Below are 14,428 nucleotides of genomic sequence, written 5' to 3' on the forward strand. Positions count from 1 at the left end.
AACTGTAGGAGGTTCATATAATATATTAAAATCTCTAATTATACAGTACAGTGCAAATCCCAGGGTCAATTGCAAAATGTACTAAAATCAAACAATAGTGAAATTCCTTTCACTATTGTAAATGAACTCAAAAGATGCTATAACTGCAATCACCCCACGGTGGCAGCATTCACTAAAATCTATCTTTTGAAACCCAGTGAAAGTGAAATGTTAACTTACTCTTTTCACAGTGGTCTCCGGTGAAGCCGTTCTCACACACGCACTGACCCGTGACGGGGTCACAGCCCACAGAGCTGTCCTGGCACTGGCATTTAGTGATGCACCCTTGGCCCCAGTAGCCAGATTCACATGCTATGAAGGTCAGCAAATATTGCAGTGAAAGTTATGTACAAGGTACTGAATGATACTTTTTTGTACCTTGCAACCCTGTAATACTGTGATTTCTTAAGACATAGTATTAAAAAAAATAAAAAAAAACCTGAAATGAAGTGCTGTATTGTGATTTTTTAAGGATAATTACAGTTCTTACATATTGCACAGTCAGGGCCTGTTTTGCCAGGAGGGCAGACACAGTGTCCAGTCTGTGGGTCACAGCTGGCATCAGGGTGGCATGAACACTGCAACAAACAGTCTGGTCCATGGTAGCCCGGGGGACACTCTGCACACAACAGACAGCCATAGGAAACATGCTTCAGTAATCTACTTTGACTGACATGGGTAGTGGAAGTGAAGAATGTCTTCGATGTAAATGAAACTTTACTATGTGGACTGCTTTAAACACAATCAAAATCTAAGCAAATTATAACATCTGGATTAATTCAATTATTCAACTATGGTGTAATTAATGTCTTTAATTGAGACATAGATGTGAATGATTGGTTGAAAAGACAACAAAACGACATTAAAAATGCTGTTTTGTTTCTTGAATCTCAAATCCATTACAACTCACCATTTTGGCAGAGGGTTCCTGTGAAGCCTGCCTTACAGTCACAGCCTCCATTCTGCTTGTTGCAGGAGCCTCTGTTCTCACAGGGAGGACAGGAAGACTGGCACTTCAACCCCCAGAATCCGTCAGGGCAGTCTGGGGAGCATCAAGTCTGACTTTCAGATTAACTGAGCAGCCACTTATGTTAATCATTTCCACGGAGAGCCCTGAAGCCATTTAAGCTTAAATAATTTGGGGGAGAAACATATTAAATGGGTCGCTGAAAGGGGAAGAATGTCTTACTGGGCAAGTAAACTTCAAAGCAAAGGACAAGTTTCTAATTGGTTTGGTTTAGAGAAGCACAAAGAACACAGACACGATGGTCGTCCATTAGGCTAAAGATAATACTGCAAGCTTGTAATGTCAGTGAGTTCAAACTTCCCCAAAACTAATATTAAAGGACAATGTAACAAAATTAACATACTTTCCTGACAGGAAAGTCCTATCTTCCCAGGAGGACAGATGCACTGTCCGTTTATTGGATCACAAGGCGTTCCTCCACAGTCACAGGTCCGATGGCAGTTTTCTCCATAGCTCCCAGCTTTGCAGGCTAGCAACACACAATAGAAATACGATATCAAAAAAATTACAAACAGCGACAGATAACACAAGAAGAAACACACGGCAGGATTACACAACATTGCACAAATTGGTTAAGGCAGAAAACTGCAGAAGTGAAATTTTAGAAATACTCAATCATTTTCTGTTTATTTATTCAGTCCCTGCCAATAGCCTCTGCAGTAGTAACTGAAGTAAATCACGCCTGTCATGACCTGGCCTTCAACTAAATTAAATAAAATCCAGAAAATATGGATCACTCTTTTTTTTTTATATTTGGTGTTGACAAACGCAGCAAGCCTAGGCCTGTTCTGTGCATTACCGCATTAGCGATGACATACTGTAACTCTGCTCTGTTATCTTAATCCACTCCACGGAGACACAAAGTCATGTTTTTACCAGAAGCTCCTGAACAATATTCAGTATCGCTTTCCATCGACCGGCAGAGTAAACAGCAACAGGACACCCTGCTTTGGAAGAACACTCATATTTTTGGTTGTACAGTTTGTAATAACAGGAACACCTGCACTGACCAGGTGAATTCAAGAGAAAGTCTTGTTTATCCCACCTACTAATTCCACTCAATCCATCAAAGGTAGCAGTGAATGAATAGATGGAAGGCAGAATAAAGGAGGATTTATAGCCGTTATGCGAACTGAAAAAGATTGTGACAGAGGTTTAGAAATGCAGGAACTCATTTATAACAATTTGTGTTGTCAGCGTCAAACAGTTTATCAGAGAGGGCACACATTTGCGCAAGCATGAAACATGCAAACAATAACCACACATGTAGACACATGTGTCAGTATGCACGCCCACGCATTTCACATATCTGCTCACATGCTTTTGTTAAGTGCATTCACAACGATCCTCTACTTTACAACCACAAGAGAGCGCTGTGGAGTCGTGCTTTGTGGAGGACCTCAAACTGCACATCAACATGTATCTGAAACATTTGAAAAGCAACATAGGAACTTATGGGTGTATGCCAGATGTTTGAAAGAAACACCAAAGCATAACTGAGATTTGACTGTGCGCTTCACACTTACATTTCTTTTCATACATTGATTTGGACGTCACAAAAACTTGTACCGTAGCACTTTTATAGTTTGGTGCACAATGTTATTTAAATTGAAGTAAAGCAGCTTTTTGTCTCACCGAGCTGACATCTATCTCCATGAAATCCTGCAGGACATCGCTGGCTGCACTCTCCAGTCCTGGGGTCACATAAGCCTCCACCTGGACAGTCACATGGCTGCTCACAGCCTGCACCGAAGAAGCCAGGATCACATTCTGCATTGGGAAATAGAAACACATTCAGAGAACAAGGGAAGATTATTGTGATGGACAATCTCAAACCCAACATTGTGTTAAGCTACGTATGTTAGCCAGTCACTTTGGTTACTCAAATCTTAACCAGAGGTTGACCTGACTCTGTGATCACGGCAGGTTGGTTTCTCAGAGCACAGCAACTTCTTAAGCTGCTTCTCTAATATAGACAATTACATCAAAGCTGCATTGCAAGGAAACAACATGCCTCCAAGTTTATTCGCGCTCAGCTACTGACATTAAAGGGAGGAAATTAACTTGGATCTTTATATTGTTTGAAACTGTGAAATGGACAGTACAGTAACATGTCGACTAAATAAATTTCTTTTTGAAAAGTGCAAGTTAGGCAGTTGACCTGAATATGTTTACTGTGTGGACAAAATGTAACTCAACACAAATTTTAACCACCTCATTCCTGGGATCTTGGACGCTGGAGCTGTCCCTGAATGAATGAGACGGTGCTCTGTGAAGTGCTTGTACCTTTCTCACACTGTGGGCCATGGTATGCAGCCTTACAGAAACAGCTCCCTGTTTTGGGGTCACAGCCAGAGGAATGTTCTTGAACACAGTCGCATTCCTTGGAGCAGCCCGCACCGTGCGTCCACCTGGGACAAGCTGAGGAGCAGGCGGGTTCAGTCGAAAAAACAGACAAAAACCATGAGTTAGGTTGACGTAAAACGATGAATGACTTCAACATGTTCTCATGTTTGTATGACATTGTACGAAAACAACATATGCATATGATTTACACTTTAAGTATATAGCTATGAATAGCAAGCTGCACAACCTACAGTATTACGGCACTAAAGTAACTTCATGAAAGTTTTTTAAATCTACACAAAGAAAATACATGTTTGCTGGTTAAAGTTAAGATTGACATTGTTAATTTAAAAAAAAAAAAGCTGAAATGAAACCTGCTCTACTATCAGATTACATTTTAGTAAGCAAACACACCTAACCAACATGTTATCACAATGTCCGACTTCTGCTAGTTTAAGTGTGACCACTGCCTCCTGTTTCACTTCATTTATAGAACTTCATGCAAAATTGTGGTGCATCATTCATCCTCACTTTAGTGTAATTACAAATCTCATTTGAGACCAGGCTGACTACTTGTGCTAGTGCTTTCCCACAGAGTTTCCGTTCTAAAAATAATGACTTTGTGGCCACTGTTGTTGGTATTTTTCTGCAAACTATGTTGCATAAACAGACGCACTGAATAAATAGATGTAGAGTGTTGAATGTAAGACTTTTAAAACTTAAACACTGCCACATCCCGCCAGTGTTAGAACAATCAATCTGCATGAATTTTGCCAAGATTGTCCCTATTCAGTAACAAAAACTGAACTCCACTCCACCCTATCCCTCTCAACATTGGCTTTATGTTAGGTGCAGCTGCAGGCTCTGGTTACACCCTCTCCACCCTCTCAATGTCCCGCTGCAGGATGGAGCAGACAGCTGTTAGAATCTGATAATATTCCTTGTGCACATTCTTCCATCATTCAGTTTGGTCTTAGAAGGGTGAGCAGCTTCCACACTGAGACATCAAGAGCAAAAATTCATCGCCATGTCCACGCGGAGGCTTGGGAGCAACCCTGAAACACTGGGGGATGTCAATCTGGTGACAGAGGAGCTGAAGAATCTTTATTATAAGAGGCTGCTGCCGATAGAGAAATACTATTCTTTCCATCACTTTTACTCTCCGAGCTATGAGGATGCAGACTTTGAAAACAAACCAATGATGCTGGTGATGGGTCAGTACTCAACAGGAAAGACAACTTTTATCAGGTAAGATTCTTGTCTTCTGCACTTCATGCATGTTAAAAACATGCACACCTCATGTGTGCATGTGTTAAATACTGTTGGAGGAAAGAGGGGAAGGTTGTGGTTATCACTGTGTGTGTCTGCAGGTATCTCATAGACCAAGATTTTCCTGGTAGCAGAGTTGGGCCAGAGCCAACCACTGACTGCTTCAGTGCCCTCATGTATGGAGAGGCGGAAGGAATCATCCCTGGGAATGCCCTCACAGTAGATCCAAAAAAGCCCTTTCGCAACCTCGACCCCTTCGGAAATTCTTTTCTGAACAGGTGACTAAACAGACAAAAAAGGAGAAAGGCTTAGAGAGATGATGGGAAAGAGAGAGAGAGGGAAAGAGAAATACTGAGAATTTTAAAATATTTGTATGTAGCATGTTGTATCTTCCAGAAGTTACTATCTGATTCAAATTCTTTCTTTGATTCCTTTCTTTTATCTTGCTTTTCTTCAGAAATATTCAAAACTTCCCGCCTGTGTTCTTCATTCATAATCATAGAAGTGCTGATACAAACTTAGTGACGCTTTGCCAATATTGCTTTATTCAAGTAAAGAATCGTGCATTAAGTTGAATGCATATTTTTTTTCAATGCAGGTTTCAGTGTGTTCAGATGCCAAATCAGGTCCTTGAAAGTATCAGCATTATTGACACACCGGGCATCTTAACTGCTTCTAAAAGAAAACTGAGTCGAGGTGACGTAAAATACCTTTCTAATTTCCTTTTCAGTGTCAGCAAGAATTAATGGGTCTTTACTACCATATATTCAGTTTTAGACAGTTAAAGTTGGACAGTATTGTTGCTGTCAAGAGGATTTAAATTCCTGGCAAGGGGAGGGTCATAATAGATGTAATAAAATAAAAGCATTCAGCCCAACATAATTCTAACACTTGAAGTCAGAAGCACAGCAGATGAATGTAATATGACAGGGAAGTTGGGAGGAGACAAGCAGTAAGTAGCTGAGCAGTCTTAGCTTTGTTTTATGGACACATTAATCTATGGGTGTAACTGAAATGGCCACTGGGATATGTTACATGTTCCTCTACAACTTTAGGCACAGACGCTTGCCCCATTATAGACAGTGTTAATGAAAACCCTGTGTTTTTGTTCCCTATCCCCAGGCTATGACTTCCCAGCAGTGCTGCGCTGGTTCGCAGAGCGCGTGGATCGAATCATCCTGCTGTTTGATGCACATAAACTGGAGTTCTCTGATGAGCTCACTCGGGCCTTTGGGGCTCTGAGTGGCTATGAGGACAAGTTGCGTGTGGTTCTCAACAAGGCTGACAGGGTGGACTCACAGCAGCTCATGAGAGTCTACGGTGCCCTCATGTGGTCGCTGGGGAAGGTGTTTCAAACGCCCGAGATCCTGCGGGTTTACATCGGATCTTTCTGGTCAGAGCCAAGGCAGATGTGTGACCACTACCAGCTGATAGAGCTGGAGGAGGAGGATCTTCTGGCTGACATACGGAACCTGCCACGCAATGCTGCAGTGCGCAAGCTGAATGACCTGGTGAGGAGGGCACGCTCAGTAAGGGTAAGAGATCATCTCATATAGTTAAATGTAACCCATACTTTAGGTAAATATTTACAAAACCAGCTGCAGTTATGCAGTTATGGCGATCTTGTGTCTCATTTGGGCTTTGTTCCCTTCCTAGGCTCACGCACACATTGTCAGCTATCTTAAGCAGGAGATGCCAACCCTTTTTTGCAAAGAAAGCAAGAAACACAATCTGATTTACCAGCTTCCAGTAATTTTCACCAAGATCCAGCAACAGCATCGAGTCCCTGCTGGTGACTTCCCTGACTGCACCAAGATGCAGGTCGAACACTACTTTTCAATTGCCTTATACCATAATTTTAGAATTTATTTACCTAAATGTGTTCTGTGAGCCTTACATGTAATTGCATCCCCAGGAGAAACTTCTGGGTCAAGATTTCTCAAAGTTCAAGACACTGAAACCAAGTCTAATGGCTTCCTTGGATAAACTCCTGACCACCGACATAGCAAACCTGGTGCCTTTACTTCAACAACAAGAACTGAGTAAGAAATCCCTCCCTGGTGTGCTGGACGGTGATTTTTTGGGAACATTCAGGCATGAGCATTACAAGAGAGATCCTTTCAAGGAACTCCCCAGAGATGATGAGAGCAGTGAAGGAGATTTTGATGCGTGGGTAGTGGAGAAATACAAGCCGAAATACGATGAGATTTTCTACAACCTCAGTCCAAATGAGGGCAAACTGAGCGGCACCAAAGTCAAAGAGTGGATGACGACCACACTTCTGCCGAACTCTGTGCTTGCTCATATCTGGAGGCTGTCCGATGTAGATGGAGATGGCATGTTGGACAATGAGGAGTTTGCTTTAGCAGTCCACCTTATTGAGGGAAAACTGGAGGGCCACTGGCTTCCCCGAGAGCTGCCTTCTCACCTGGTGCCACCATCAAAACGGCTAAGTACAGCCAACAACGACAAGTAAATATGGCATCAAAAGGGAATGGAAGGCTGAGGATATGTCTTCATTATATGTCAATTTTGCAAATAATTTTTTTAAATATAAACTTATCTGGTAAAAGCAGTTTGATATTTAAAAAAAACTAAGCGGACAGTGCCTGGTCATGAAGCTGAGAAGGGGTTATTCATTTGTATGTTAATCCTCATGACACCAAAACATAAAGATGGCGATTGATGGTTTTGATCACTGCAGACTTTCCACATCATATTTTCATCTCACATTTCATTTCTGCGCTCTGCACGACAAAAATACAGCAGTAATTCTCATCTTAAATCAGGTGGAATTTTACTTTAGGTTATATATTTATTTTTACTCTCACATATTCATAATGTATATTTTATTAATGGCATTAAACTTGTAAAGATGACTAGCCGGTATTATTTCATTTTTTGCGATAGCATCATCATCACCATTATCATCACCATCATCGCCATGATGCCGAGCATATTATGGTAAGGTCAGTTTGGTACTCACGCAGGTGGCAAAAACGACCATATAATCCTGGAGAGCACAGGCAGGCCCCATACAGACGATGGCAGTGTCCATTGTTCGGGCAGTTACACTTTCTCCTACAGTGCCTCCCAAAATAACCTCTTGGGCAACCTGTGAACATGAATAATGCCAGAAAACTGTTACACTTTTGGGTAAGATGCCTGTTTATGTAAAATGAGGTCCACTGTAATAGGACCAAGGGCCAAAATTTAAAACAGGTAAGTCAAAAGGTAGGTCAAAAATAGGACACCGAATCAATTTGTAAAACGACACCTTTAAAAGATTTAAAGACAAATTCAAAGGATACCATCGTGCAGTGGTCCCAAGCCTGGGGGTGGGACCCCTAAAAGGGCTTGTAAGATTAATGTAGTGATTCCCTAGATGATTGCCAAGGTAAGAAATAAGATCAAACTAAATTCTGAAACCAAAAATCATGTCTCGTTTTTTACCTTTTCTCTAATTTTTCCTTCTTTCTTGTGAAATACTGTTGTTTGATCCTTTCAGGTCTTTAAAATTAGTTCAAAAGAAATGATCTCAGATGGAAAAATCAATCTTCATTTGAACTCTGCACAAAATACAGATGCACAGCCCATGATGGGGTCACAAGCAGAATTTCCTTCATATCAAAGGGTCACATTCAAAAAAATGTTTGGAACCACTCACTAAATGCCTGGTTGTTGTATTCACATCTGTGTTTGTGAATGTCTGCTTAAATTGTGTTACTGTAGATGAAAGAGTGTGGACAAACCATCCTCGCAGAGCAGGCCATCTACCCCTGGAGGGCATAAACACTTCCCAGTCACAGGGTCACACGAGCCTCCATTCTGACAACGGCACAGACTGTTACAGGACTGCCCAAAGGTCCCCTGTGGACAAGCTGGAGAGAGAGAGAGAGAGAGAGAGGAGGCGGAGTGCATTGGAAAAGAGCACTAACACCTTAATATCAGTATAACTAATTGGATCAAATTGTGAGACATTCAAGGTCAATACACTGGCGGTAAGGAGTCAGTCAACACTTCCAGCTTCCATCCTGTCTTTCCCCATGGTGTGTGCCCTCCTGACACTCTTAATCTCTCTGGCCTTGTTAGCAATTACAACATGAACCATCTGGCTGTTTAAGATGTGCTAGAGTGTAACAATCCATCAAGTGAATGGCTGCTTAAATTTCATGTCACACGTTCTTCACAGCAGTTTTATGTCGCTCCATGGGAAGATAAACCAGTTTAAAATAATCTATGGAGGTACCGGGCTTTATAATAATATCAGACACTTAAAATACTTTACCAGGAATATAGAAAGGTAAGGGTTTAGTTTATAGGAAGGGTTTAGTCTAAGAATATATACACACATAATTTTTATGTACATACGATTAAGCGGTGCTATCGTTCATGCCAGATGTGATGGGTACATGTGGAAATGCCACCAGAGTAAAAGAGTAGTACAGTAGGTGGAGTTATGGGGCACTGATTCCGCTTCCTAACAACTGATTCTGGGGTGTTTCTTGGGGCATGTTTAGGCATGTTTTGGCAACATGCAATACCTGCAGAGCTGTTTAAATACCACAGAATAATTGCTCCACAAATAATATGAAAAGTTGACATGTTGCCTCTAGGATATGATCCCAACGCCCTCTGATTTTCTGTTTGGCCACAATTAAGCAGTTAATCAGTGATTCAATTTTGCTTATTGAATAGAAACATTTTAAATGAGATGATGGTCTGTGTACGTACAAAGCACTAGCAACACGTAAAGTTATGTAGTACATGATTAGATAAATCCAAGTGGAAGCCATTGTTTCCTAATTACATTGCCATGTTAATTAAGATTTAAGTTACAGAAACCTTTTTTAGGAGATTTTTGATTTTCAAACTGAAATGTGGATTGTACAGAAGGGGCTAAAGCAAAGCGTACCATAATGCCAGGATGATAATGTATTCTGTACATTCAGTACATGAACTTTGAATGTAATATAATTTATTACTTTTCTTGTAGCTATAACTTCATGAAATTAGATAGTGAAGTGAAAACAATCAAGTAAAGTAAGACAAAGTTGTAAAATATTTCATTTATTTTATTTTTAAAGGCCCAAAATCATCATCATCCTCTGACCAGTCTTTGTTCTTTATAGACCAGTATGTTATTTACTTACTGTAACAATTCTTTGCTTCAGGCAGAAAAAGTGGACATCTACTCCACCTGAAAATGCTACCCATATCCAGACATGTCACCTTCAGGGTGTGCATCTGAATACTGCCTGCTCAGGTGCGTGTTTCTAAAAGTGACAGATTGCCTCTAATGGACTTATCCCACGTGGCTCTCTTCTTATGATTACCAGCCTGACTCAGGTTCAGACCAAAGACAGCCATTAATCGTGGAGCTGGATGGGAACAATGGAGCCTTGCTTTCTAACCCAGTAGTGGACATCCTTGGCCTCAGGCTGTGCTCTTGCTGTGGGCCCTGGCCTCGCTCCAGTAGCAGACAGATTAATTCCCCCAGTGCTCTTGTGTTCAGGATCCCATAAACAATCCAGCCTCCCACGCTGAGGAGCCGACAGGTTTTGATACATGGCCCTGGGTCGATGCAAACTGGGAGCTATCTCATCTCTCTCTATAACTAGAGCACATTACTATGGGTAGCTCAAATTGACCTAGAAGAGGATGCATCCTGTGGGAAAAACCAGGTATGTGTGTATGTGTGTGTGTACTATACCGGTAAGATTATTTACTTGTCATGTATATCATCTGGGCATAAATTATTCATTTTGGTCTCCCATCCATGCACATGTCTTAGCCAGAGAATTTTTTTTTTTTTTTAACGTTCTACAAAATGAAATATTCAGGTCCCTAAACTTTTAAAGAAATAGCTTTTGCATTTCGGGAAATACACATATTTAGCTTCTTACTTGAAGTGTGATGAGAAGATCAACACCACCCTCATATACCACTATCATGGTAAATATGAAGCTACAAAATCTCCAAAATCAATCCTCACATCTAACTCTTGGAAAGAAAGTAAGTAAGTGTATTTCCCCAAAATGTCAAACTATTCTTCTGAGAATGTCCTCCCTTAAAAAAAATGACCCCATAGGTCGTTTTTGCAGGCAGTTTACTATGGCCCATAGTTAAAGTGTCTGCAGTAATTATGATGGGAGCAAAGGAGGAAGTCAGGCGATGTTCTACAGCAACAAAGTTTGTGTAGGGTGGAGGTCGGTGTGGATGGATGGTGTTAAACACGGGAGACTGCTGTTCGTTTCCGTTTAAGTCCAACAATCAGCATTGTTTCTTTTAACCACGATCTTTTTATAACCTTAATCACATATTTATTATTGTAACCATGATGACAAGCGTCCTGTAACCTTATTTTAGTACTTATGTTAACCCAAACTATGACCTTTCCCTAAAACTTACCAAGTTGTTTTTGTGCCTCAACCTAACCAACTTTTACTGTAGCATAGTAGTCACAAGATATAAGGGTAAGTTATTCATTTTGGGGTAGTGATTTTTAAGAGTTTTTCTGTGCCATATCTCCTGCTGCCAGGCCCTAACTCAAGAAACACTCCTATGTGTCATATCAGAGGTCAGGGACAAATGACCTATGTGGTCGGTAAGGCAGGAGGACTTGTTGATTCTTTTAAAGAGTCACCAGACACCTTGGGGGAAAAAATTCTGTCTTAAGTACATGGCTACTTTAACAAAAATTTAACATTCAAGCATTTTGAGGAATGAACACGAGGTTACGTAGAGCCAGGCCCACTGCAGCACTTGTCCTGAATTTATGTTGCAATGCAACAATGTAACACACGGCACACAGATTATAAAATGTCCAGTAAACTATGCTTACTCTTGTTGCAGACGATCCCTGTCCATCCAGGTGAACACTGACATCGGTCTCTGGTTTCACTACACACTCCATTCACACAGTCTTCACAGCTCACGCTGCAGTCATCCCCAAACGAGCCATCTATACACACTGAAGAAGAACTAAAAATGAGTTATTCTCTCTCGTCATAATTTCCTGATCTGAAGATTTAATACTAAAGTAACGAAATAATATCTGTTTGATTTCTCACAAATCATGCATCTTAGTCTCATCACCCACACTTTTTACTTTACCTATGTGGCTGTCCAGCCTTAGTTCTCCCCTGCGGTCTCTCTGGATCTCTAATTCTTTTTCAGTGTCACCATCATCACCCTCACTGTCATAACGGGAATGCAAGGCTGCTGTGTACTGCAGGAGCTGAGGAGCCTTGCGGAATAGCAGATCTGGTATTCGGTGGACCTCCAGCTGCTCCTCCTCTTCTTCCTCCTCCTCATCTTCTTCTTCCAGTTCTCTGCCATACAGAGCTAAACACACAAAGTACAAGGTTAGGGTCATGATAAAATTGAATCCTTTTGAAACTGCAATTTGCCTTATGTCTGTTTGCAATGACATTAAAGAAAGATATAGTTATGCTCGCCAGGAATAACTAAAATACAAATGTTACTCACAGATGCAAGAGTGCTGGTCCTGATCCAAGCGGAAGCCCAGTCGACAAAAACACTCATATGTTCCCACGTTGTTGATACAGTAGTGTTTGCAGCCTGAGGTCTCTGCTTGGCACTCATCAATATCTAACAGAAGAATTCACAAACATCACACAGCTTAGAGAGGTACACGGTAATAGTAACACAGCTCAAGTGTAAACACTGTCTCTGGATGCAGGTTTCACACTACAGGTTTTTATTGGTGATGCATAGGTTCACTGGCAGACAGGCTCTGCAGGTCAAGCTCAGGTGGGCCTTTTAGTTTTTCTCCAACCAGATGAAAACGTGATTGTTGTTGTTTTGTTGAGAGTACTCATTTGATTGAACTTTTTCCCATACCCTAATGCAGATTGTGATTTTTTGAGTGTTACCCACCTGGCAGTTGCTCTAGATTGTACAAAGTTTGCTCTTCAGTGAGCAAAATGTTCTGCTTTTAGTTTTTCTGCTCTGAAATGGCTTGAAAAAGCTTAACTTCTGAGCAATCCATTGAAAAGTAAATGTGCTTGGGGCATTTGCGTCCTGCACAGCTGTGCCACAACACAGAAAAGCACCAGACTACGTAATCTGCTAACAATCTAATACTCTTACCATCACAGCCACAGCCGTCTGGGTTCAGTCTGTGGCCAGCTCTGCAGCTGCACTCGTAGCCGCCTGGGTAGTTTCTACAGAAGTGGCTACAGCAGGACTCCTCACTGACACATTCATCACTATCTGAGGAAGGCACGCAGTGATACAGAGTTGGTTTCAACAGATGAGGGACAGAAGTCGAGGGTCAGAAAGTGAATGAAAATGAAAGAAGAGAAAAGGAAAAGGAATTAAAAAACAAAGATAGAGAACTAGATTCATAAGAAGAAGAAGAAGCCGCAGACCGAAATTCTTACCTACACAGGTCTTCCTGTCTTGGTCCAGCTGGTAGCCATGGTTGCAGGAGCAGAGGGGGCCGTTGGTGGTGTGCTCACAATGATGAGAGCAACCTCCGTTGTTCTTCTCACAGCTGTTGACGATCTCCATCTCAATACCTAGAGGAGAGAGGGCCAAAGCCACAACTACTGTGCTGAAACATAAGGACAATGTTGTGGGGCATTTCTCGCTAATGAGAACTATTTTGGTTTGTCCCAGTCTTGTAATTACTAGCTACAAATGATAAGAGGGAGAAATAATTATTATTTAGCACAGATATAATCTACATCTACTTTTTTAAGTGTTCTTCTTTGGTAAACCATCTCTAACATGAGAGCCATTAAATTTCAATGAGCATTTTTGATATACTGTATTCTATCAGGTGTTTTTTTAATTTAAGGAGGCCCTTATGCTTCCTTAAAACTCTTAATGTTTTAGTGAAAAAAAGAATTATTGCAGAAGTATTGCAAGCATGCTTGCAACTTAGAGTGCAGCTTACATGCAATATATCTGATAAAATGTTATGCGTTTCTTTGGCAGATGAAACACAAGAAGATTAATTATAAGCGTCTTCATGCTTCTGGTTCATTTGTATTTTCACATCATGTTGCAGCATTGCAATGCATACATATATCTAGTTTCAAGTTCAACAGTAGTTGGAATTTGTGGATTTTACTTACGGTAGCACTGTTTGCCATCTGCACCAAGTTCAAAGCCTGGATGACACACACAGCTAAAGGAGCCAAGCATGTTCACACATCCATGGGAACACTTGGCATGGCCTAAACTGCACTCATCAATGTCTACGAGAGACAGGTAATAAAAGATAAAAATAACATGAGTATAAGAAAGTAATAGCAAACAATTTATATCAAAGATTTATCTGTTTTACAAGTTGCAAAACACAAGAATAATTCTCTGTGTCATATTGGGACATATCCAAGGCTCAGAGCATTTCAGAGGTCATGAAACTGATATATGTCTTCTTGTCCTCAAATCTTTTAGTAGAAATAAATCACCTGCACCTATTGACCAAGTTGCAAGTTACTCTCAAGACAAGAAGGACCTGGGTTATTATGGTTCATACTGCAACAGATACAAACACACATGTACATTGACACAAATAGTTCATAAACCAACTCAGAGCCCTTCTCTGAGTTTTAGCGATGCACAAACAAACACACATAGTGATAAATGTTAAGGGTGTCAGGCTCTTATGGGTCAGGTAGCAGTTGCTCTGAGAGGCTGAGATAAAGAGAAACTTAACAGTGTCTTTGTTTGGAGCTGGGTTTCTGACACCAGAGGTAAATAAACCGAACA

The 14,428-nt window shown here is 41.0% G+C and overlaps 2 protein-coding genes across 2 annotated transcripts in view; one reads left to right on the forward strand and one right to left on the reverse strand.

The window, feature by feature from the left end:
* The window catches only part of megf6 (multiple EGF like domains 6), a 56,978-nt gene that overhangs the window by 15,346 nt on the left and 27,204 nt on the right, over positions 1–14,428 (reverse strand). The window contains exons 9-22 of the mRNA XM_040131242.1: positions 13,789–13,911; positions 13,090–13,227; positions 12,797–12,919; positions 12,173–12,295; positions 11,798–12,028; positions 11,526–11,654; positions 8,434–8,562; positions 7,668–7,796; positions 3,353–3,487; positions 2,702–2,836; positions 1,410–1,535; positions 950–1,081; positions 530–658; positions 220–351 (exon numbers count right to left, since the gene is read on the reverse strand). Of these exons, the coding sequence (XP_039987176.1) occupies positions 220–351; positions 530–658; positions 950–1,081; positions 1,410–1,535; positions 2,702–2,836; positions 3,353–3,487; positions 7,668–7,796; positions 8,434–8,562; positions 11,526–11,654; positions 11,798–12,028; positions 12,173–12,295; positions 12,797–12,919; positions 13,090–13,227; positions 13,789–13,911 (1,914 nt within the window). The remainder of the gene's footprint in view (positions 1–219; positions 352–529; positions 659–949; positions 1,082–1,409; positions 1,536–2,701; positions 2,837–3,352; positions 3,488–7,667; positions 7,797–8,433; positions 8,563–11,525; positions 11,655–11,797; positions 12,029–12,172; positions 12,296–12,796; positions 12,920–13,089; positions 13,228–13,788; positions 13,912–14,428) is intronic.
* LOC120792043 (EH domain-containing protein 2-like) lies at positions 4,402–7,341 on the forward strand. The gene is made up of 6 exons (XM_040131042.1): positions 4,402–4,660; positions 4,783–4,959; positions 5,280–5,377; positions 5,804–6,216; positions 6,338–6,502; positions 6,597–7,341. The coding sequence occupies exons 1-6, from the start codon at positions 4,440–4,442 to the stop codon at positions 7,155–7,157; spliced, it is 1,635 nt and encodes a 544-aa protein (XP_039986976.1). The 5' UTR covers positions 4,402–4,439; the 3' UTR covers positions 7,158–7,341.

The sequence above is a fragment of the Xiphias gladius genome, chromosome 7 (genome assembly GCF_016859285.1).
Source record: "Xiphias gladius isolate SHS-SW01 ecotype Sanya breed wild chromosome 7, ASM1685928v1, whole genome shotgun sequence".
Taxonomy (NCBI): Eukaryota; Metazoa; Chordata; class Actinopteri; order Istiophoriformes; family Xiphiidae; genus Xiphias; species Xiphias gladius.

Bases quoted from the DNA above. Each gene is read 5' to 3' on its own strand.
- LOC120792043 (XM_040131042.1), top strand. From the start codon at position 4,440: ATGTCCACGCGGAGGCTTGGGAGCAACCCTGAAACACTGGGGGATGTC. The intron at 4,661-4,782 runs GTAAGATTCTTG...GTGTGTCTGCAG, and splicing joins GGAAAGACAACTTTTATCAG to GTATCTCATAGACCAAGATT. The intron at 5,378-5,803 runs GTGACGTAAAAT...CCCTATCCCCAG, and splicing joins TAAAAGAAAACTGAGTCGAG to GCTATGACTTCCCAGCAGTG.